The 26,268-nt window shown below is 46.4% G+C and overlaps 1 protein-coding gene across 2 annotated transcripts in view; it reads left to right on the forward strand.

Moving 5' to 3' along the window:
- SIRT2 (sirtuin 2) overlaps positions 1–23,060 on the forward strand; it is a 179,039-nt gene extending 155,979 nt beyond the window's left edge. For both annotated transcript variants that reach the window (XM_086952009.1, XM_086952010.1), the window contains 2 exons: positions 2,948–3,014; positions 20,817–23,060. In XM_086952009.1, the coding sequence (XP_086808135.1) occupies positions 2,948–3,014; positions 20,817–21,059 (310 nt within the window). In that variant the 3' untranslated portion in view covers positions 21,060–23,060. The remainder of the gene's footprint in view (positions 1–2,947; positions 3,015–20,816) is intronic.
- Positions 23,061–26,268: the final 3,208 nt, after the last annotated feature.

The raw sequence follows: 26,268 nt of genomic DNA on the forward strand, positions 1-26,268 counted from the left end.
AGGAGGGGTCTACATATAGTGTAGTGTTGACGAAGGCAGCCAAGGCCTTACACCTTGAGCTCTCCTTCGCGGCCGTGAGGACTAACCTCCTCACTGAGGTCCTCAAACCGCAGTCAAGCTCCAGCGAGCCTCTGCTGCCGTTCATTGAGGCCTTATGTGACGTTCTTGTGGACACTTGGTCCAAGCCCGCCACAGGCCCGCCTGTGGATAGGAACGCGGCCAGACGCTACCGCCCGGCCCCGAGCGACCCATGCTTTTTGTCCACCCATCCCATCCCGAGAGCCTGGTCATCCAGGCCTCCAATTCCCAGACCGCATTCCCGTCAGCCCCGCCCGACCGGGAATCCAAGAGATACGAACAGTTCGGGAAGAAGGTGTTCTCGTATGTAAGCTTAGGGCTGCGGTCTGTAAATACCGCCTGTCTCTTGGGCCGCTACACCCACACTCTGTGGGACACGGTTGGGGAGGTGCTGCCACAATGCCCGGAGGAGGTCCGGGCTAAACTCGCCCAAAACCTTGCGGAGATGCAGCGCGTTATTCCATCCGGTGTGGGCTGGATACAACGGACTCACTGGGCAGGGCAATGGCAACGACGGTGGTGGTTCGACGCCACGCCTGGTTGAGGTCCGCCAACTTCTCGGCCGATGGACAGGCCACACTTCTGGACATGCCGTTCGATGGCCGTCGCCTCTTCGGCGACAAGGCAGACCATGCGCTGGAACGTTTTAAGGACTCCAGGGCTACGGCCAAGTCCTTGGGCCTCTCGGCCCCACGCCAGCAAACGGGTGCCTTTCGCTCCTTTAGTGGCCACGGAAGGGGTGTGCCCCCACACGTGCTGCCAGCCACGCGCTGCAAAATGTTCTACCACGCGGTGGCGGCCGTGCAAACCGCCGTAGCGGCGGTCGGGGACAACGGCGAGGCCAGTCCACACCTCCCTCCACAGCACCCGCCTCAAAACCTTCCTAGTCCGAGTTTTCAGGCCCATGTGACGCCTGTGGGAGGCAGGGTTCCCATTCACCTCTCCCACTGGAGCACTATCACATCGGACAGGTGGGCGCTGCAGATCGTCCGAAGGGGCTACTCCCTCCCCTTCGAGGCGACCCCTACATCCATGCCACCGCGTGTCGGGGGATCACTTACAACTTCTGCAAGAGGAAGTCACGGCCCTCTTGGCCAAGGGGGCCATCGAGCGCGTTCCTGGGCCAGAAGTAGGGTGTGGATGTTACTCCCACTACTTTCTGGTGTCCAAGAAGGACAAAGGGGGCCTACGCCCTATCTTGGACCTGCGGAACGTCAACGGCTTCCTCCGGAAGGAGAAATTCAAGATGCTGACTTTGGCTCAGGTCTTAGCTGCCCTGGACCCGGAAGACTGGCTGGTAGCGTTGGACTTGCAGGACGCTTATTTCCACATCCCCGTCCTGCCGGCCCACCGGCGTTACCTGCGGTTCACGGTAGGCCAAGAGCACTTTCAGTTTACCGTGCTCCCCTTCGGCCTTACCAGCGCCCCACGGGTGTTCACGAAGGTGATGGCGTTGGTCGCAGCTCATCTGCGCCGGTTAGGGGTGTCAGTCTTCCTCTACCTCGACGACTGGTTGTTGAAGGCGTGCTCGCCCCAGACAGTCGTCAGCCACCTCCAGACTACGGCCGACCTCCTGCATTTGCTGGGGTTCTCCATCAATGTGCCGAAGTAGCACCTGTGTCCCTCTCAGAAGCTCCTCTTCATCGGAGCGGTTCTCGACTCAGCGCAGTTTCGGGTTTACCCTCCCGAACAGCGGGTTCGGGATATACAGGCTCTGATTCCCATCTTTCAGCCGTTATCCCGAGCCTCGGTCAGGTTGACGCTGCGGCTTCTGGGGCTGATGGCCTCCTGCATCCTTCTGGTGCATCAAGCTGAACCTGTGTGTTCTGCCAAGGTGCGTGGGCACACTGTAGTGGAGGTGGCTGCTGCACTGCAACTATGTGGGCTCAAGAGGCCCTGGGCAGAATGGATGCCTGCCAAAACGAAATTAAAGCAAGGACATCAATATCAGGCAAGTTGCCGTTTTGCCTGCACATGCTAACAGCGGCCGAAGGTCCAGCAGCAAGAGCCAGCAAATGGCCGGGCAGGGAGTAGGGGAGACGGGCTCAGGGGGCTTCAGGCTGTGCTATGGAGGGAGGAACCCAGAATGCAGGCTGCGAGTGGCCGGCGGACATCAAGTCAACAAAAGGTACACATACCATTAACAACTAAGTAAAGGGGCCAGTAGCCATGGAAGGATACAAATAACGAAAGGCTGTACTAAGGCGGTACTAACAAGCCTCATAATGAATCAGAAGACATTTACAAAGGACAAACACACAAGCCAATGAAAAATATGGGCGGGGAGTGGGCGAAGCTTCTCTCTGTACTGAACTACCACAGATCTTCTCAGAGCACCGTTTGCACGCTGGCTCAGACTTGACCTGAAAAGGGAGGATTGGGCTTTGCCTATGCTTCAAATGACATCGTCGAGTTAGCAGCTTAAAAATGCCCTTCCAGTCTGCAGTGGCAGACTGAGAGCCTTATTTTAGCTTTGTCGCACCCAAGATGGCACAACTACTGCTGCAGTCTCCGGGTTGACCCTGTAACTTACAGGCCCTGGGTACCATATACTAGAGACTTAAAAGTAAGGTAGCTTATGCCAATTGAGTATAAGTCAATCAAACATACACATTCAAGTGTCAGGGCGCTGGTACCTTCACAGTTGTATTTGGCAACTCAATAATGGGACAGTCTGTAGAATTCTTGTGTCAGAGATTACTGATGCATAGGCCCAAGGGGGCACCACTGCCTATCCTTAATCTCAGGCACCACTCAGCTCTAGCCCAAGGCTAGAGTCCATGCTGTTCACCTTAGAATATATTGAATTTATGAATACTTTCTTCTTCTGCTCCCTCAATTTATCAGTTCTTGTTTTGATTTGCTGCAGGGATGTGGCCTGGTTGGGGAACTGCGATGATGGTTGTTTGGCACTGGCAGATCTGCTTGGATGGAAGGTAAGCAGGGATATGTACTCATTTTGGGAGTAGATGTCAACTTGCACTACCAAACCAATATTGTAAACACATGCTTTACTCTCTGTGTATAAATTAGAAATGAACCTTATTTCTCGCTACCTGCTAGAAGTGGGATAATTTATCCTTATATCATTCATGGTTTGGTTGTTAAGTTTGTTGCATCTTGAGTCACCCCTAAGATTCAAAGAAAATATTGTGTTAAACCTTGCTGCCCTCCTCAGCATGTGGAATAGCAAAATGCAGACCGTCCTCCTTCTAATAGAAAACTGTATGTACTTAACGTGCATGTGGCTTGGAGGTCATGTTCATTATTCAACTTCCAATTCTTACGCCTTCTAATTGAAGAGGCTAGCCTTACTAGCCATTTGATGAGCTAAAATTATTTGCCATGTTGTCATAGTCCTGTCTTGATCGTGTATATTAGTGCTTTCAACCAGTTTCTCCTTACAATTGTGAAATCACTCCTTCTGTGAACACTCCGCCATTAGGAGGTATGAGCGAGACAGAGGTTGACATCTATCTGTTCCCCCTCTCTCTGCACGAGGATAACCACCATCTGCTTTCTGCCATTCCCTCTTCCCTTTCTACTAGGTATCTGGAAGTTACAGGTGCATTATAAACTTCCAATTCACTGCCATCATTCTTTCACCTTTCTCAGGGACTTTAATCTGGAGGGTAACTCCACCACAAAAACCTTTTTTTGAAATTACCAAGCTTCTTGCCACCCTATAAACTTTCTCCTAGGTAACAAATCCTATGAACATCAAAGCCACTGTTGAACTTAGTCATCCTCTTCGTACCTACAGTTACATACTTAAATCTTTTTGCCATAAGTAGGATAGACAGCAGTGCCATACTCTTCCACATAAAACATTATAGACCCACACACAAAGGCCAAACCAAATCCACACTAGATTCTTCAAAATTGTCTCAACTAGCACCCGCTGCACTTTCACTTTCTTCTTCTGCAGACACCAGCTCTGTTAACTCCATTGTGGGCAACACTGCAAATGCCCATGAGTCCTCCACATCAGCTATAACCCCCGACAATCTACACCCTGGTACACACACTATCTAGTGCCAGCAAAAGAGGCATGCACAGACTACAAAATTCTATGGTGAAATCGAAGATCTGCACGCATCTTACAGATACAAAATTATCAAAGCTGAATTAGGCTTTGACCTTAACACAGTAAGAGATGGACAATGAGAGCAAAGCTTCTTTGCAAGGCATGAACCCACTTGCACCCATATTAACTCGCATCCTCTAATCAGTACAAAAAATACCTGAATATCATCACTCAATTTCTTCATCAGCCAAAGTCAGGACAACAAGACACAGCTTAGCCCTCAAGGTACCCATTTCATCAAGCTTCATATCCTTATTTAGGACATCTGCACCTGGCATCCATTAACTTGTTGACCCATTGATAGCTCTCCAGCATTGTGAACTTGTTCAAAGTAACTACACATGATGACAACATCATCACTTCCTCACTCATTCAAATTCTGTCATTTGAACCACTCACCTAAAGACAAACCTGGGAAGACAATAATGGGAAATATAGGCCAACAATGAAGATAAATGGAACACTTTGAAGACCTGCTAAATCAGCCCATGCCGCAGTCTGCACCATACATAAATGTAAATGTAAATGTAGTTCATTTATATAGCGCTGTATCACCGACCGGTTTCTAAGCGCTTGCTTAGGGAACCCGTCCTGGTATTCCCCTGTTGGATAACCCATTACTGGGCATCCCCAAGGTGAAAGCCAGGTATCCCGCTGCGAGGGGCCGTCGTGGAGATTAAGCAAGCTATTGCCCAGAGTTACAGAGTGGGACTCTTTGATTGGAATAGGCACTGAGGCGAGAATTGTCAGGTCCGGGGAAATTTGATCCCAAGACCCGCCGAGGCGGGGAATTGAACCCTGGTCCGGGTCAGACCTCTGCATCAGGGTCTGCCGCTCCAACCACTTGAGCCACACTTCTCCACATACAGCCAGCTGACAAAGACTTGCCAGTTGTCTGCAACAGACCACCCACAGAAGAAATATGGCAAGCCATCAAACATCTGAGAAATGGGAAGGCAGCAGGACCTGATAAAATACCTGCAGAGGAATTGAAGGCAGACATTGAAACATCAGTAGACTTGCACTACCTCATGTTTGGAAGGCTCTGGGAAGAGGGAAGGTTGCCATTAGACTGGAAGAAGGGATATCTCATGTCACCATTTCTCTTCCTGCTGGCCTTAGACTGAATCATGAAGACACCCACAGCTAGGAGAAGAAATTGGTTCCAGTGCACACATTGGATGCAGCTAGATGACCTGAACTTTGCAGTCGACCTGGCCCTACTCTCCTTTACCCATCTGTAGATGCAAGAGAACACCAACAGCGTGGCAGCCACATCAGCACAACTTGGTCTCAACATCCACAGGAGAAAACCCTGAAGACTAACACCGCCAGCACAACTGCAGTTATTGTTGCAGACTACTTACTGGAAGATGTTGATGTCTTTACCGACCTGGGCAGTTTTATAGACAAGCAGAGCGTCACAGACACCACTGTTAAGGCAAGAATCTGCAAATCAAGGGCTGGATTTATTCATCGAAAGAAGATATGGTGCTCCAAGGATCCAATACTGCAAACCAAGATCAGTCTTTTTAACACTAATGTAAAATCAGTCCTTCTGTATAGAGCAGACACTTGGAGGACATCAGTGACCATCACCAACAAAGTCCAGAACTTCATGAAACACCTATCCAAAAAAAATCTGCTGGCCACAAAAAGCCAGCAATAACGATCTATAGCAGCAGACTTCATAATTCACTGCTTATGAAGAAATCATGAAAAGACACTTGGGCTAGATGGGTCACGCAGTTTGCAAGCCCACATCAAACAGCACAAGACAAGCCCTGACCTGAAATCCTCAGGATAGAGGAACAGAGGAAGGCCAAGAAACATCTGGCACCAAGGCCTAGAGGCTGGCTGCAAGGAAATGATTTAGACCTGGGCTCAGATTGAAAGAAAAGCCCAGGACAGAGATGGCTGAAGAGTCCTGGTTTATGGCCAATACCCTAGGAGGGGTAGTGTGCATAAGTAAGTAAGTGAAGCATTCACTACTGTTTTTACCATTGGCAGATGACTCCTACCATCTAGCAAGGCTCTTTTCTCTTCCTAATTGATTTCATCTTATGAAATTCGTATGAGTTGTGCAAATCAGGAACTAGTCCTGCATTAGTATGCCAGGACATGCTTTTGGACTGTAAAATATTGTCTATCAACGTCATCCAGCACAACACAAATCTAATCTCCACTACATATCCACTGCTATCCATCTAATTTTCACTTATGCCTGCTGTGCCCACTTATAGATGTCTCCCTAAGCCTCTTTACACTCTTCCAACAGTTTAGCATATTTATCAAGGCCCACATCTTCAGACAATAAATCCCCCCAGTAGTTCATAATATTCATAGCTTCATTGTACTTCTCCTGAACTATGTATCACAAGCTGTATCCTGTATTGCCCCCATATCTGGTGTCAGAATCCTTTATCTCACATTGACTTTAAGCACTAAATGTTTCAAACCTAGTTTAAATACTTGTTGGATGGCATGTGTGGCTATTGTTACACATGCTTAGCATAAGTCCTCCATCTAGTGTTGGGCTCGAAAGTGTGCAAGTTGTTTTTCTTTGAAGAAGTATTTCGAATAATGAGGTGTAGTGACTTCTTTTGCTTGCAATGCGCATGGTCCTAAACTCTATTGTGAGATTGTTTTTTTCCGCTGTCTGGGTCTTTTGTGTACTCCTCTGCTCCTTCTTGGAATCGTTGCAAAAACTAGCATTGAGGCCTCTAACGTCTGCATTTTTATTAGTCGCGGTTACTTATAGTATACTTCGGTTGCCTATCAACGACGACGCGTTCCAGCCGACCAAGTCCCAGAGGACCATCGACCTTCGGGGCAGATTCTTCTTTCCAAACTACAGTCACATTATGCCCAGCTGGTGATGAAGCAAACGCCTTTTCATTTTTGCTCACACTGTCACGCCAGGTTTCCACACACCGACAAACCCCTGGTGTATAACTTGTGTTTGTCACTAGATCTTCAGGAATCCCTCTGGGAGGAATGTAAGTGCTTCTAATTAAAAAAGATGCTGCAAGATCGGCACGCAAGCCGACTCAAAATGTCCAGATGAAGAGTGGACAAGACTCACAACATTTTTGATTCTGAAGAATACTAACACACAAGCTCAAGCTCAGGCCTCAGTAGTGGATGAGGGATCCTTCTCCTACGGTTACAGTTTGGGATCTGAACTCGAAATCAAGGGCATTCCACTGGGTCAAACCGTGAGTAATGTGCCCCCTCCATCTGGACCCACAGTCTCACAAACTGTTCCTAAGGATCAGCAGTCTGGCTTAGACCAACAGAAGCCTTCGCAATGGTCACCACTGCCTTCAGGCCATGGTCGGCACTGAACAGCTGTACCAGCTCGGCACCCAAGCGTCAGCATAAGGCCATGCACCAGTCATTGGCCCTGAGTCGAGACTCTGAATCAAAAGCCCCGGCACCAAAACCTAGGTGCGCCTTGGCACCAAAATCAAGTACTTCTTTCACCGAAAACATCCGCATCGAACAGTGCTTCTGCACTGATGTCACCTACTTCACTCTAACAAAAGACCATCTCCGAAACTGTGGAACTGGTACTTGAGAGGCTACAAGAACATCTCAATACCAGACAAAAACAACTGCTAATTCACCCAGACACTGGTAGAGTTATGACTGCGCCTCCTCAAAGCAAAGACAAGCCAGCAAAGAGACTGTTGACTTTTGAGGACGCATTGGACAGCCCAAGTCCACCAAAGCACAGGAAAAAGGTGTACAAGGCCACCAGTCAACCACCCATTACCCCACCACCAGTGACGCCAAGGGCACACTCCACCGCATTCACCTCCTGGAGACTCACACTACTCCCCAGAGGATTCTATTAATTCCTTTGAGGTACATGGGGACCATGAAGATGATGGAAACCAATACTCTTTTCCCCCTCTAGACTATCTGCGGGACACATGCGACACAGCCCGCCTGTAGACACGGAACTGAATTTATATGAGGCTAAACCTTACCCTCCAGATGATACTACAACATACCATGGCATCATAGGTAGAGCAGATAGTTATCATACAGTTCAGCTCCACACAGAACCATTAGAGGATGATTTTTTAATATGAGACACTTTCATCCGCTCAGTGTTTGGCACAATATCTGCCCATGTTTAAAGATATGCTAAGACATACCACAGACTTTTTTAAAGACTCCGTAAAAGCAAGCTACATTACACCACAAGTGGATAAAAAGTATACTCTGTCCCCTACAGATCCAACACATATAAAGTGTCATCTACCACCAGACTCCCTAGTGGTTGCTACAGCAAGAAAAAGGACGAACTCACAAACATCTGGCAAGGCACCCCCAAAAGACAAAGAGGCAATAAAAATAAATGCTGCGGGTAAAAGAGTGGCAGCACAAACAGCCAACCAATGGAGGATAGCCAAATCCTTTGGCCTCCTTTCCCGTTATGATAGTGCACATTGTGACGAAATGGAGGAGCTCCTCCAACATCTCCCTGAAGAATATAAGAAAAGGGCACTTGAAATTGCTTCAGAGGGTAAACTAATTTCTAACACCTCCATTCGCTGTGCACTGGATGCAGCTGATACAGCTGCAAGAGATATTAAGACAAGTGTCCTCATAAGAAGACATACCTGGCTTAAGGTTTCAGGCTTCAAACCAGAAGTGCAACAAAATATTCTGCCACTTCCTTTCAGAGGGAGAGAATCTCTTTGGCCCTAAAGTAGACAGCTTACTTGGGGTGGTGTTACAAACATCTACCCAAAGAGGGAATTCTCTTTGCTCCCAATATCGCGGAGCAGCAAAAAGTACATCTGCAGATGCAGCCACCTCCTCTACATATCAGCATCCCCAGTTGCAAAATACATCCCCTAGGGGATATTATAGAGGATCTAACAGATGAAACAATTCTAGGGGCAGAGGTAGAGGTGGTTTCAATAAACCAGCACCTATCACCACAAAACCTTGACCTGCCATTCCCCCTGATTATATTACACCTGTCGGGGGAAGGCTTCAACAGTTTTTTCCCACATGATGGACTATCGCCTCCGACCAGTGAGTGTTGGATATTATCTAACATGGTTATTGCCTGAAGCTCACTGCCACATCTCCAAATATTCCACCCGCACACACAGGCTGTCAACAGATGATACAGCTGCTCAAAGAGGAAGTGAAAGCTCTTCTTCAAAAGAGAGCAATAGAAACTGTACCACTACACCAACAAGGCACAGGTGTCTACTTAATTTAGTTTGTTATTCCCAAAAAGGACGGGTCTCTCATATCAATTCCAGACCTCAGACTTCTAAACGGATACATACTCTCAGGGCACTTGCATATGGTCACTGTACAAGATGTCATACCACTGCTACAACAAAGAGACTTCATGTCCACATTGGACCTAATGGATGCTTACTTTCACATACCAATTCACACAGCACATCAACAGTACGTCAGATTTGTATTAAATGGAAAGCACTTTCAATTCTAAGTGTTTCCATTTGGGGTCACTACAGAACCCAGGGTGTTCACCAAATGTCTGGTAGTAGTAGCAGCTCATCTACGCAGAGAAAACATATCCAATTTCCCTTACCAGGATGATTGGCTCATCAAAAGTTCCCACTATCCAAACTGTTTTCAGCACACTCAAACTACTATAATCCTACTTCATCATTTAGGTTTCACAGTCAATGCAGTCAAGTCCCATCTGCAACCTATTCGAATACAAACTTATCTTGGGGACATCCTCAATTCTTAAACAGCAAAAGCTCACCTAAATTTATCAAGTATTCAGTCCTTTCAAAACCTTATCCCACAGTTTCGGCTATTCGACAAATACCAGTAAAAACAGTAACACGTCTCCTAGACACCATGGCATCCATGTTTGCCACAGTAACATATGACAGACAGAATATGCGCCCGTTGCAGGAATGCTTAGCGCCTCAATGGTCTCAAGCGAACGGTCATATGGTAGACCTAGTGTTGGTGAGCCGTCAAGCTTGCCACTCCCTGCAGTGGTGGAAATCCAACAATCTTAAAGGGCGGCCTTTCCTAGACCCAGTTCCACAGAGGACCATAACAATGGATGCATCACTCACAGTTTGGGAGGTGCATTCACAGGAATTAACTATTCAGGGTCACTGGATACCCAATCAGATTCATCTCCATGTCAGTCACCCAGAGCTGTTAGCTGTTCATTTAGCACTGAAAGCATTCCTTCGACACACTTATAGATAGAACACATTGGAGGCTTACCCTCAAACCACCTGCTCAGGATGGCAGAAATCCCACTAGACACCATGGATAGGTGACCAGAAAAAGGAATTGCATGGGAAGCTGTCCCATCCTGGCATCGGGCTGTCAACTATCACGGGTCAACAGACAATATTTCTGCCCCGTGCGTAAGCAGAATGGAAGGTTTACTACACAAATGCCCCCACCCCTCCAACACCCATCGCAAACATGTCCAGGGAACCCTACCTACCCATGTGAGTTGCGTGAATGTCAGCGCTTGTCAAAATTATAGCAGTTTCCTCTCTTTTTCTTGGAGGATGGCTGCCACATATGGGCCCAGGGACAGCCAGCATTCAAGAAACCCTACCAACTCTAGACATTTCTATAAATTAGAGATCAAGGCTAAATCTGGGGTGGTATGGCTTGTGTGGATCTCAGTACATTGTTGTATCCAGATAAACCTGTATATATGAAAACTATACCTAAAAAAATCAAATTTCCTCTCACTTTCCATGGGAGATGGCAGCATATATCATCTGTGGTTTGGGGCGGTTATCTGGCAAAGGTGGAGATCAGGGGCCTTTGGTCTATATCGGAGAAGAAGCTTCACATCAACCTTCTGGAGTTTGTGCCATTAGGTTAAATCTAAAGGCCTTCCTCCAGTCCACCAAGGGGAAGCCGTTCAAGTCTTAACATGCAACACAAACCCCATGTAATACTGCAGCAAGAAGGGTGGCATAGGGTAATCCTGAACCAGAAGGCACTGCATCTCTGGAAGTGGATGGACCTTCCAGGGATATCTTTAACAGCCAAACATTTGGTGGGCTGGCTGAACGGCAGTATAGACATGCTCAGCCGACGTAAACTAGTGTTCCACAAATGGGGCATTCATCTAGAGGTGGTTCAAGGCATCTTTATCCAGTCAAGGGTACCTTGGTTGGAACTTTTCAGCACTACCCAAAACGCACTGTGTTATGATTATTACACACTGTCGTTTCTGCCAATAAGTTAATGGAATGATGCAGTCTGTTAGTAATGGGACACAGATCTCCTGTAATCCTTCCATTACTGTCTGTTCTGCCTCGAGTTGAGAAGAAGATCAGGAAAAATGGGTTCAGATCATCCTGATATCTCCTATTTGGACTAGGAGAGTTTGGTACCCAGATCTCCCGAGTCTGAACGTTTGCCCTCTGAACTGGCTACCTCTTCAGGAGGCCATTCTGCCTCAGCAACAGCGTGTGGCACTGCATTAGCATCTCCATACCCTACCTACACCTTGACGCTTGTGGAGATTGAGCAGCACTAACTAAACAAATGTTAATTGCTTTCTGAAGTAGTGGTTTGGATTCTAGCATTTAGGTGCCACTCTACCAAATGTATTTATTCTGGTTGTTGGGCGAAGTTTGTGACCTGGTGTGGAGACCATCATGTTAACCATCTGTAGGCCAAACTGTTGGATGTTTTGTTGTTCGTTCCCTCTCTAGTGCCACCTTCTGGTAAGTAGGAACAATTGCTATTAAAAAAGTTCCGGATTCAGTCTGGTGCCTGGTCAGATTCAAAAAGTGAGGAATCTGTGGTTAGGTAGAGTATCCACCAGAAGTAGCATTATCAAAGGTAAGTGAGTTGTTCTTCCCCACAAATGTGTGAAAGAAATCTCAGAAACTTTCATCCACTGGCTAACATCTTACCTTCCTGCATTCCCACACATCTTCCAAGAAAACCAGCACCCCACAATTGTGTGTGTGTGTGTTTGGGCCTAGCGTACATGGTCAGAATGGACCAAAACTGTAACCATGTGAAGACTGCATTGACTTCACACAGTCCCAGTTTTTGCCTGTTCCTGTTGGGTAAGATAGGTCCACCTGCAAATGTGGGGTACATTTTTTTGTGAGAAATTGGGCAATGCAGGATGGAGATAGTGTTGGCTGGAAGTTCCTCAGTTGTCTGTCACTTGGACATTAAGTTACACAGGAAATTTAACTTTTTCGACAATACATTGCAGGACTTTCTTTGTAAGAAAAAGCGCTGGGTTCTCCACACCACGCTTGAAAACCCCAATTGTTTAGATTTCAGAAATGTTTTAGAGTTGCTGGGTCTCCCTTTGAGCTGGCCGACCCAGGCCCAAATACAGCAGATACCCACATTCCAGGAATGTGGGTATGTCAGAGCAAAATCGTCTATGTTTCGACATCATGTTTTTGGGCCTTTCCTGTGCCAGTTGATAGGCCTACGTATACAACTGTGGTTCTATTTCTATCATGTCAAGTGTGAGAATCCTGGGTGGAGACTTTAGTTGTTACCTCCAAATTTCATCACTTTCCCTCACAGAAAGGGTGTTGCTGTTATTTTACCAAAGTATGATGTTTGCAGGGAATTCTGGATAAGAAAAAGTAGTGGGGCCCATGTAAGCCACCCACACCACTATCTTGTTTTCAGGAATGTCTGTGGTTGTGGTGTAAGTTTTCCTTGGTGCTAGCTGATCTGGGGCGCAAAAACTGCAGCTACCCACACCCTAAGAATTATTGTAGCTCAAAGCAAAAATGATGTTCCCATAACAAATTTTGGGACCTGGTTGTCCTGGGTGATAGGTCCACTCATACAAATGGGGTATGGATTTTATTGGCAGAAGTGTGTGAACGTTGAGTGGTAGGACTTTTGTCATACCCATTAGGTGCAGGTACTTTGTCTCACAGAAATGTGGGAAAATTCTGTGGTTTCAATGAGTTAATATTTGCAGGGAATTCTGACCAAGAAACAGTAGCGGGTCTAACAGAAGCCACACCATCCTGGTCTCCCATGGGTGTCTAGTTTTTAGAAATGTCTGTGGTTGATGGGTTTCCCTGGGTCCCGGCCGATCCCCAGGTCCAAATACGGCAGTTGCACAAATCCCAAGATGTAGTGTAGTTTAAAGCAAAATTATTGACATTTCTATGGTGTTTTTGGTGCCTTTGATCTTGCGGGCAATAGGTCAACCAAAAAAAGTGATGTATGGTTTTTTAATGGCTGAAGCATGTGAATGCTGGGTGGTAGGACTTTAGTCATGCCACATAGATCACAGAACGTTCCCTCATAGAAATGTGAGGAAATTCTGAAAATGTGATGTTCAGAAGGCATTCGGGGTAAGAAGACATGGTGGGATGCACACAAGCCTAGCCACTCTAGACTCTTCCTGGTCGCTAGTCCGCAGAAATGTCTGGGTTTAATATGAATGCAGGCAGACCCTGCGCCCAAATGCAGCAAACCACTATCACCATCAAAAAATTGTGTATCTTGTCAAAACATTTCTTCTCTTCAGAAGGTCAAGTTATTCAGTTTTAACTTTCCTGTGCGCTAGGTGCACCCACACATATGAGCTACTGTTTTTAGGTCTCGCCTATTCTATCCCGCATGGATAAATAGGCGAGATTATAGTAAGCGGAAAAGAAAAGTCTACCTAGCTGCGGATCGCGTATAGTTCATGTGAGCTATGTGCCTGCACATCATCGCCAGCCACATCACACACCACCATTTGTCTGTGCCTCAGCATCAGACTTCAAAGGCTGCCACTCCCCCGCATAAGACTTGAAAGGAATGCACTCCCCAGCCCCTACCACAGCAATGCAAAGAGCATTTTTTTTCTACATGGCTTGTTACTTATTTCCTGTCTTTCTCTGGCTCACATTTTACTTTCTTCTCTGACTCATGCTTTTTTCATCGGATGGTGCATTTCTTTCCCCACTCTTTCGTCTGCTAGTCCTTTTTTTCCCCACTCTTGTCGGCTCGAGCTTTTTCCCCCCACTCTTTCGTCGGCTTGAGTATTCCCTCCCCCACTCTTTCGTCGGCTCGTGCTCCCTCCACTCTTTCTCAGTGCATTTTTCTCCCACGCCTCACACTGCTGCACGCCTCACACTGTTGCACGCCTCACACTGTTGCACGCCTCACACTGTTGCACGCCTCACACTGCTGCACACCACACACTGCTGCACGCCACACACTGCTGCACGCCTCACACTGCTGCACGCCTCACACTGCTGCACGCCACACACTGCTGCACGCCTCACACTGCTGCATGCCTCACACTGCTGCACGCCACACACTGCTGCACGCCACACACTGCTGCACGCCACACACTGCTGCTCGCCACACACTGCTGCTCGCCACACACTGCTGCACGTCACACACTGCTGCACGCCACACACTGCTGCACCCCTCACACTGCTGCACGCCTCCCAATGCCCCCTGGTACACTCCGGCCCTCACTGACTGTCATCTCAAGTGTAGGATTTTGGAGAGAGAATGGAGAAAAACCTACGATCCCACTTCCAGATCCATATACATTCTCCAGAGGAAACTATATCTTTCTGATATAAAAAAAGCAAAAAAGGCATTCTTCACTCTGGCAATAGACTCAGCCAAACAAAAACAACAAACGATTTTCAATATAGTAAAATCTTTCACTCACCCCAAGGCATTGGCACTCGAAATCCCCCCTTCACAAACTCTCTGCGATCAAATCTCAGATTTCTTTGAGGAAAAAATCAATAATATTCATAAGGACTTCCCCCCTTTACCCACTCCAACCCAAGAGACTGACACAACCATTCCCTTACTAAATCAATTTACAACAGTTTCCCTGCTGCAAACGCAAAAAGCCATCTTGGCCTGCAAATCAGGTGCCCCTACGGATTCTTGCCCCCCAATCATCCTACACTATCTTATCGAGGCTGTCAACCCTCTAATTAATGCCATTGTGAATGAATCTCTTAACTCTGGCATTGTCCCTACTGAGTGGAAGAAGGCCTTAGTTAAGCCCCTCATGAAAAAGCAAAATAAATCCCCAACTGATTTGTCTAATATGCGCCCAATTTCCCTTCTCCCAGCGCTAGGTAAAATCACCGAACAATTAGTTCATGAGGAATTAAAAATTTTTGTGGAAAACAAACGCATCCTGCACCCACAGCAATCCGGCTTTCGCCCTGGCCATTCTACAGAAACCGCTTTGATTGAATTATCAGACACCATCAAGTTCTTGCAGGATGAGGGCAGGCAGGCTGTCCTCATCCTGCTCGACTTAACCGCGGCCTTCAACACCATCTCACATGTCATTCTAATCAATAGAATGCGTGAGATTGGTGTCTCGGGTTCCGCTCTTGCTTGGATAACATCATTCTTGTCCAACCGCTCTCAAACGGTTTCCTTAGGCCCCTTTCTTTCTGGCGAACGACCCACCATCGCAGGTGTGCCCCAGGGTTCCATCCTGAGCCCTCTCTTCTTTAATATATATATGGCCCCCCTTCTCACGTTGATCGAGTCCCATGGGATCCTTGTGACATCCTACGCTGACGACACCCAGCTTGTCGTCACCATTGACAAAAGACTCCCGGATGCTGCCCTTAGATTTCAAAACTGCCTTTCACAAGTCTTCTCCTGGCTTAACCTGAATCATCTTAAATGCAACAGCGCCAAAACCGAAATAATACTCCTAGGTAAAGGCACACTCTTTTCCCCCAAAGACTGGTGGCCCCATAACTCCGAAGCACCACCGAGCGCGGTCTCTTCAGCCCGCAATCTTGGAGTTCAATTCGACGCATCCCTCAGCTTCGATGAGCATGTGCGCATTACCGCAGGGCGCTGTTTCAGTCTGATCAGGCAACTAAAGAAATTCTTCAATTTTTTGCCTATTTCAGCCAGGAAATCAGTCGCGGTGGCGCTTATCCTCTCCTGGCTGGATTATTGTAACGGCCTCCTAGCAGGCATCAAGAAATCTTCCCTTAAAAAATTACAAAGTGTTCAACACGCAGCAGCCAGGCTTGTCCTGAAACTCCCCCGTAGGTCCTCGGCCTCTGCGGCCCTCAACGCCCTTCACTGGCTGCCCCTCCATAAGAGAATCTTATTCAAGCTTCTAGTCACTGTCTTTAAATCCACCAGGAGCACGGGTCCATCTTAACTGATCAAGCGCTTCCAGCGTTATATTCCAACCCGCTGCTTGAGGTCATCAGGTGCTAATTTAATCACTAAACCCCGAATAAAACTAAAAACCAAAGGTGGAAAGACCTTTTCATTCCTGGCTGCTAAGGCATGGAATCGTCTTCCCCCCAACCTCAGGCATGCCCCCTCTGAAAGCCTTTTCAGGAAACTCCTGAAGACTTGGATTTATTCTCAGTCTGACTCATCGGTCCTCGCAGCCATCTGATCCTTGCTCCCCACAGTTGATCTTCTGTGTGCTCAGCGCCAAGATGCTCCCTCCGGAGCGAAAGTAGCGCTTTACAAATGCTAATAAATATCAAATATATATATATATCAAATATATCACTGCTGCACGCCACACACTGCTGCACGCCACACACTGCTGCACGCCACACACTGCTGCACGCCACAAACTGCTGCACGCCTCACACTGCTGCACGCCATACACTGCTGCACGCCATACACTGCTGCACGCCGCACACTGCTGCATCACTCGCACTGCTGCATACTGCACACTGCTGCATGCCTCACACTGCCGCACGCCTCACACTGCCGCACGCCTCACACTGCCGCATGCCTCACACTGCCGCGCGCCTCACACTGCCGCACGCCTCTCACTGCCGCACGCCTCACACTGCCGCAAACCTCACACTGCCGCAAGCCTCACACTGCTGCAAGCCTCACACTGCTGCATGCCGCACACTGCTGCATGGCACACTGCTGCATGACACACTGCTGCACGCCTCACAATCCTGCACGCCTCACACTGCTGCACGCCACACACTGCTGCACGCCACACACTGCTGCACGCCACACACTGCTGCACGCCACACACTGCTGTATGCCTCACACTGCTGTATGCCTCACACTGCTGCACCCCTCACACTGCTGCACCCCTCACACTGCTGCACGCCTCACACTGCTGCACGCCTCACACTGCTGCAGGCTGCACACTGCTGCATTACTCACACTGCTGAATGCTGCACACTGCTGCACAACTCACACTGCTGCACGACCACACTACTGCACCCCTCACACTGCTGCACACTGCTGCACGACCACACTACTGCACCCCTCACACTGCTGCACACTGCTGCATTACTCACATTGCTGCACGCCACACACTGCTGCACGTCACACACTGCTGCACACCACACACTGCTGCACGCCTCACACTGCTGCACGCCTCACACTGCTGCACGCCTCACACTGCTGCACGCCTCACACTGCTGCACGCCTCACACTGCTGCACGCCTCACACTGCTGCACGCATCACACTGCTGCACGCCACACAACACCACCACATCACTCAGGGACACCACCACATCACTCAGGGACACCACCATATCACTCAGGGGCACCACTCAGGGGCACCACTACATCACTCAGGGGCACCACCACATCATTCAGGGGCACCACCAACTCATTCAGGGACACCACCACATCACTCAGGAACACCACCACATCACTCAGGAACACCACCACATCACTCAGGAACACCACCACATCACTCTGGGACACCACCACATTACTCTTATACACCACTACATTACTCTAATACACAACCACATCACTCAGCCCAACCACATCATCACTCAGCACCACAACAGCATCACTCAGCACCACAACAGCACTGTCCTTGCCTTCTACCAACAAGCATTGCCATAGCCAGTAGGACTCGCATTAGGAAAGTGTAAGCTACTGTCTTTGTGAATAACAATGCTATTAATATATATATTTTCAAAGCCAACACATATTTAAAAAAATTGTCATTTACAATACCAATAGCTCACACTTTCCTAATGCGAGACCTATTTCATTGCAAATGCTTGGTATTATGAGAAGTGCAGGCAATGCATGCTGAATGGTAAAACATTTTTTTATTATAAATCGAATTTCTTTATATTTTTGGTATCCTTTTATAAATTGATGTGCACAAAAACACATTTCAAAAAACACATTCAGAATCACCTGATGTCATGGGTAATGCAAAATTGTTACTGTGTTACAAATAACTCCTATCGCTAGACTCATATTCTTGGGCCCATTTCAGAAATGCTTAGCTTTCTTTTTCCTTCATACCCTTTTTTAAATTATATTTTTCTTAATTAGCTAGCTGATGCATGATCGAAACACAATTAACAATCGTTGTAAGCCTCAGCTCGGTTCATGGCTTTGGGTATCTTGTGCTTTTGTACAAATGAGAAACACTATACATCTCTGCGACTCGAAGAGTCTGATGGATGTAACAGGAATTTACTATTGTTGATCAGCCTTCACTGTAAAAGCGTACAGATGAATGCATTACATCCCATATTTTTCTTATTTACATTTGCTGTGTTTTTTATTTCAATAATTAGTTTTGTTGGAATAACCCTTTTGCGATCTACACAAATGACCCGTTGCTGAATTCCGGATATTGTCTAAGTTTAAAAAATGTATAGCATTCATGTTTCACACATTGATTTCATACCCTTTTCTCCTTTAAACAGCAAGAAGTTAAAAATCAACAAATATTTAAAATATTGACCAACACTTTGAAAATTGCAAAAACTATGATGAAAATGTTTTATTTTGTTACTTTCTCTTTCTGAATCCTTGGAAGAGGGCAATCCTAGCATAGCAAACCATGCTGTTGCCATTTTTAGAAAGCAAAAAACACCCACTTGCTTGCACAGCACATTGTCCCAATTAAAAAAAAAAACATGGCCACATTTTCTCTATTTTCTCAGATCCCAAACCATTGGTACCTTTGCAATGCCCAATTTGTGGGGGGAAGGGACAGAAATCTGGCCTGAATATCTTTTGTGGTAAAAGGTTCTATCAGTACTACACTCTAACTGCCATAGCTATTCAAAAAGGGCTTAGTGTTACCCTCAGCACCTAAGGCGTTGGTATATAGAGCACATGCCAGAATTGGTACCAGAGTGAAATGGGAATTTAATATGAGAGCAGTGGGTTGTGTGTGCAGTTTCTGATAGATATTTCTAACCGCATATTCCTCACCCTTTGAATATTCCAAGGCGTCCGTTTGGATATGGAGACTTTTCAAGCAGTGCCCCATGTGCTCCAGTAGGTGGTGTTGTGCAGCTCCCACCGGCGTTGTCTCACTCAAGAAATAATGTGCAGAACTGCACCACCAGAACGGGGATCCAGAGCTATCCCTCGACTCTTTAAGATTTGTTTATAATCAAAATTCCTTATAAAATCCAGTGTGTAAGGGAAAATGTTACCCCCCAAGAATACAGGAGTTAATCCTTTTAGGGAGTGTCACAAGCAAATGTCTGTGACACCCCCCCATCAGGTTTGCTTGTAGTGCCTGGTGTTTCCACCCTCTCTCTTTATTATGCCCCAGTGGGACCTAAACTTGGTCCTCACCTTCCTGATATATCCTCCTTTTGAACCTCTTCACAACTGCCCACTACGGCTTCTCACCACCAAGACTGTGTTCCTCATAGCCATAGCATTGGTGCTGCAGGTGAGTGAGCTACAAGCCCTCTCCATCAACCCGCCATACACTACTTTCTTCCCAAACAATCTTGTCCTGAGATTCTGAGGTTCTATTCTTTCAAAAGTGGTGACTGCTTTACATGTTTAAGAAAACCTCACCCTACAGGCGTTCTTTGTTCCTCTTCACCTGTGAGGAATCTGTGGTTAGTAGGATCTATCAGAAGAACAATTTACTTACTCTAATAACGTTCTATCTGGTAGACACTGTAAGCACCGATTTCTCACCAACCCTCCCACCTTCCCCATTCTGTGTACTGGGATCTTTTCCACTTAAAAAGGTCACAAGAGTAGAGATCTGCACACTGGCTAAAGCAATTTGCTTTTGGGCTCCGTGTCTGGGGTGTGGACCGCCTAGAAAGTAACTGACGTCCATGCAGGCGAGTGGTGACTATATGCGATTCTGCAGGTCACTTCGAGAGAGGAACATCAGCACGGAGCTGCACAACACCCACTCCCGGCGCTCAGGGTTAGTGCTTGAATCATTTCAGGATCCAGTCAAACACCAATATTCAATAGGTGAGCAATCTGTGCTTAGAAAGGTAAGTAAATTGTTTGTCTATAGGATAGTGCACAGAAAAGGACCTGCAGCTCCTCGGGTCGAATTGCACTAAGCTGTCCATCTCAATGCCAACAGGAGCATTGCCATGTTATATCTTTCTAATTTTTGGCCAACCTATTGAAGAAGCAAAAAAATAGGTGTTTGCAGTCTGTAAAAATTCTGTCACTCTTCAGGCAGACCGGTCACGCCACCCTATTATTTTTTAAAGATATGTGTGAAAGCTCAAGATGGAGTTTTTCTTGTTAAAAAATATCTGCTTTTAAATTGCATTCAAAATCCCAGCACTAGACAACTATATCATTCACATACATAGATGCCATTTAAAGGAGTTGTTCATATTCCAAGAGACCTCTTTCATCTTGCTCCTTTGTTATGAGTCACTATGTTTTTCCTTCTTAAATGCAGAAGGAGCTGGAAGAGCTGGTACAGCGGGAGCACATGATCATCGATGCTAGATGTGAAGCTGAGGCGCAGGAAGCAGGTGCTTGTCCTCTGGCCGTGGAGAACGTTGAAAGCAGCAGTGGAAATCCTGCTGCAGAGGCAAAGACCCCCACCAAAGGGGGTGGAAGCCCTGCGAAAGCCAAGCCAGAGCAGACCCAAGAGAACACAGTGCCCATTGACGCAGAAAGTGGCCTACAAAAGGACTAGCTGAGCTGAACACCACAGTCTGTGAACTGCTATGCTTATAATTTCTGCTTTGTGGCTAATGATTGGGTGCTTGGCTTCCACACATCCCACAAATCTTCTCATTGATTGTGTTCTGCTCTGGAGGTTTCTTTTAAAGTCCAAGTTTTCTACAGTGTTAATCTGAGAAGGATTGTTTCTTCATTACAGGGGATGCATAACACGTGTGTTTTGAAAACAAATTCCCTGTATGCCTTAGCCTCTTCTGGGTCCGTTCAGTAGGGGACCGGATCTATCACTCCCAGTGAAGGAGATGGGTGCACTAAAATCTCACAGAAGAAATAACTGTTCTACTCTGATTACAGCTTACGCGTGGGAGACCTCTCGGGTTGTCTTAATAAACGGGTGCCCAGAAAAAAACCATAAAAGTCTTGCGTAGGCTCCGCGCACCATTTTTGTTTTGGATTTTAAATGTGTTTTTTGGAGGCACTTGAAGAGATGGCCTAAGAAACAGTCAATGGGGCATAGGATGGAAATCTTCAGGAACGAATGATATATGATAGTGTTCCCATGTTTCATTATTGAAATCGCATACCAGGACCCTACTTTCAACCAGCATAGCTCTCTTCAGCCTTTGACATTCGTCTCAGGCATGGTGCACTCTTGAGTTTTGACTCGGAGCTAGAGATGGCTGAAATGGCTGGAAGGTTTCGTTTTTAAGTGGAAAATATGCCCCCCCCATACTTCCTGCATGCTACTAATGGAGGCAGAGTGAAAAAAGGTCCAGAGAAAACCTTAGACTGCCAGGCTGCTGTGGCATATGAATTTGGGTAACAAAGGTGCCTGAGGAGAAAGCGAGCCTGTACCGTGCATATCAGTGGCCAATACATAACTGAAGTCGGGGATAAAAAGAAAAGGCACTAAGGGGCAGTGATAATGTGGGAGTGGAAAGCGTGTCTAATTCAGCGGGGTAAGGGGCAGGAATATGAAAAGGAGATGCAAGAGTGTCGACAGAAGTCGAACACATGGGGCACTGTAGCAAGAGTGAATGATGAACCAGGACAACTAAAGAGAGCGGGGTAGAAGGCAGGTGGGCTCAGTTAAAATACTAGGTCCCTTTAAGTCAGTTTTACAATAGTGGTTTGAGGATCGCACTTGAATTCCCATATCAAGTCCCACATTGAAGAGTGGGGAGAACCTAGAGTCACGACTGACGAATTTTGGCTTGCTGGTTCACTCCGTTGATGTGAGCCAGTAAAGTAGCTGCTGTAGGCCCAGTCACACGTGCATAGACCACTGTTACGTTAGTCCAAAGAACCACTAAAAGTGTTTGGGGTGCATACGAGATCATTCACATTCTTCCTCTTGTAGAACAGAGATATATGCCGAAGTGAACAACACGACCAAAGACAATTGTGTCAGAATATTATATACAGAAATGTAGTCTGACATAGTTATTGTGTCCAAAATATTGTTACAAAAATATCGTCCCATTGGGTGGAGCTTTTCTATATTTCACTCCTGTGGAGTGATATTTTTGTAGATAATATTTCTGGTACAATATTAATGTTCGATGATATTTTGACAATATTCTAGAACCACACTCCAGAGACGGCTGTAACAGAAGATGACGGATACTGCAAATACAATACACTACAGCTTACTGGCGGAAGTAGGCACTTTGACTTATATTAGCCTATTGTCTCCCCTTCCTATGTTCGATCTGAGATTTTAAGTTGGGCTATAATATATGCACCTAGATGCCTGCCCTTGTTAACACCAACATCAAGTAGTACGTTCAGAGATCACATCACAACTGGCAATACCAGTGCATTTTTCGTTCTTCCACTGGGCATAGCCATGAAAAGAAAGCACTTTACCACCTCTCCATTTTCCCTTGAATGTGATGTTCATTCTGCAATATACGAAGTTGCTATATTTAAAAATTTTGGCAGATGCTAAAGATGTATTAACTGAGAGTTTACAGACAATAAATTTGTTTCAGAGTTTTTCTTTGAATAACAAGTGTTTTGGTTTAAGTCTGTTTTTCTTCTCAAGTGAGAGATGTCTTTGACTAGGAAAAGGAGGGGAGAGGAGGCATTAAATGTGTATGGACTACAGCATCATGACGAGGACGTCCAGGCGATCAGATGCAGTTTTGGAAATTTACCATACTTTGATTCAGAGGTTTTGAGGTTCTTAATGTCAACTATCATGTCTGAAACACGCCTGGATTGATTTCAGAAAGACTTATCATTAAAGGAAGTTTGTCTCAGTAAATACGTTTTTGCTTTTTACAAGATGTTGATTATTGTTTTGTTCACAAAATAAAGGTATTTCGAATATCGAAATTGACAAAAGAGAAATGCCCTACCATGCAAAACACAGTTTTCTGGAATTTCAACAATTAGCTCATAATTTGAATGTAGAGGTGTGCTTGAGAACCTGAAAATCTGAATGACTCTTGACATTGGTTTTAAAAGTAATGTGTTTGTGAATACTGCGATTACATACCGGTAACAGCATTACTCTGAGTCCTTCTGTTGCTGTGATGACTCGCATAGTGAGGCCCCCATGCCTCCAATCCCAACCTTCCCAACTCATGAAATCCCCCCGCCCCTCCCCCCCCCCCTACCTCCTGTTCTGTACCAAAGCACCACTCAGTTGGACTGGCCAAAAACAGCCAGGAATGAGGGCCTGAGTCATCACAGCAAGAGAAGGACTCTGAGTAATCCTATTACCAATAAGTAAGCACCCCTTTGCCCATTTCGCCGTGATGACTCATATAGTGAGATGTACCAATGCCAAAAAGCGGCCAGGACAACCACACAGAAAAATGCACACAAGACCAAGCCACAGGCAAAACCAAGGACAAAATGGAAGCCAGCACTGTGGAAGCCCACACACCGCACCAGCCGGATGTGAAACCTCCAAGGAGAGCCAAGGGGAGAAATAAGCTCCCCAAAACGCAAACCAACAGAGCAACAGCCAGAAGGAAAATAAAACAAAGGAGAGGGAGACCTGCCAGCACAAAGCCCGGACCCCACCAAAGAAGAAACCGGCCACCAACACCAGCAGCAGGCAGATAGAAAAGTCAAGGAACCAAAAACAGGCAACCGGCGAGCAGACAGCAACGAAAACAGCACCGGCCGGCGCTAAGGGAGGACCCACAGAGGCCCAAGGCACAACCTGGGGAACCAAAGAAGGCCGCAAACCCAGAGGCAAAGCCCAACAGGACAGCCCCAGAGGGACAGGTCAGAAAAATGAAAAACACTTCAATAGGACCCGGGAACTGGCCAGGGAAACCCACCAGACACCCACTAAGGGACCAGAAGACAGTAAAGCCCCACCCAGAGGAAACAGGCACTGGAGGCAGAGAAACAAAAAGCAGAACCCTAAGCGATGGAGCACACCACTGCAAAACATGGCAGAGAAACCCCAGCACTGGCCGCCCAAGGAATAGGGCAAGAGAGAAGAAGGCGCCGATGACCAACAGACAGCCAAAAATGGCAGAAGGAACCCACCACAAAAGAATATCCAGCAGAAATGCCAACTCCCAGCACAAACCAAAAGCCTGGGACACAGTTCGAGCGGCAGGACCAGAAACAGGCAAAGCACGACTCCATAGCGAACACACAGAACCACTCATGACCAGGACAAATGTGCAAGAGCCGAAATGCCAAAGGTAAAGGCCCAGACAGAATGGGCTGCCAGGGCAGCCACAAGAGACCCTTTGGATAGGCCAACCCAAAACTGCCGCCCCAAAGAACTGCAACGGGGAATGCAGCCGTCAGCACACACCTGGACAAGTAAGGAACGAGCATGCAAGGCCCCAGCGAGGCAGCCAGTCACTAGAGAAGATGGGGGACAGACGGCAGCAGACCACCATCCACCAGGCGAACAACAGGAGCCGAAGGAAAACAACCCCAAGGACAAAACGAGGGCCAGCCAAGAAGGAGAGCCAAAAGAAAACCCCTAAAGGTAGGTGGCAACAGCACAACCCCAATCACCAAGGCACAGGACAGTGGAAGAAAATGAGAACCCACTAGGTCATCAAACAGGACGCACTTTTCACATGCCCAATAAGGTGCTGTAAAAAATTCAAAAAGTAATACATTCACTCTCTATTACTCAGACTTCTTAGCTATCTTTTCATTGACAGAGCATGATAATTTCCCAAAACAAAAACGAAAGTTCATAACCCAAACTTTTTAGACAATAGACATAAGCCCAAAATGATGACCACAAAAGAATAACAGAAAGTAACAGTTGAATAATGAACACTGTTTTCTTGTTAATTCTTTCTTTAATTTTTTCATCTCGTCATTTCTTGATGATTCAAAATGTCGTGTTTACACTTCCCAGTGCATTTTGGTGCGAACACCTTCTTCAGGGGAATACTGCAAATGATATAATATATACTGTAATATAATGAAATGTTTCTAAAAGTTCACTTCTATATCACTAATGTCAATGGAGTTTAAAACAAACCCAATAAGTGTCGGGCAGTTTGACCGGTCCCATAAAAAAGAATTAAAACATAAAAGGATAAAGCAAAATCAATGAATTTCTGTCCATATAATATATTCATCCTGTGCATGCCACCAAGTGATTACAATCGCGCCAAATGGACAACACAAGCGCTCCCTGTGTGAGCAACCGTGTAAAGGCCCAGTGTAGAAACTACTGCACAATGGTGACTGAATCTAAACATGCCAAATCGTATCGAATTCCAAAAGTAACCTTGTAAATATCACCCTGCCTCTCACTTAACATTTTTTTTGCTGGAATTATTGCAATTCAGCCTTTATCACAGCTACTTTTCTTGGAAAACAGAATTTCTCTTACAAAAGACGGGTACCTCTATGGGTTGTACGGGCGCAGTCACATATGCAAATATATTTATGGGCAAATTTGAAGACACACATGTTTTACACAATAATCTTTGGACAGACCACCTGCTTGTGTACCTACGGTACATAAATGATATCCTGATACTTTGGAGAGGGACAAAGAAACAACTAGAAGATTCTTAACTAGCTTCGAACAACTGTCTCTCTCAAATCAAATTCACGCACTCCATAAGCTCCACCACCTTCAATTACTTGGATATTTTGATTGAAAACAAAGGTAGCAATTTGGTCACAAGGGTGTACAAAAAACCCACGGTCATAAACAATGCACTTCATTACAATAGCTTTCATTCGCCAACTCTTAAAAATCATTTACTATT

Source organism: Lissotriton vulgaris, unplaced genomic scaffold, assembly GCF_964263255.1.
Source record: "Lissotriton vulgaris unplaced genomic scaffold, aLisVul1.2 SCAFFOLD_945, whole genome shotgun sequence".
NCBI classification, from domain to species: domain Eukaryota; kingdom Metazoa; phylum Chordata; class Amphibia; order Caudata; family Salamandridae; genus Lissotriton; species Lissotriton vulgaris.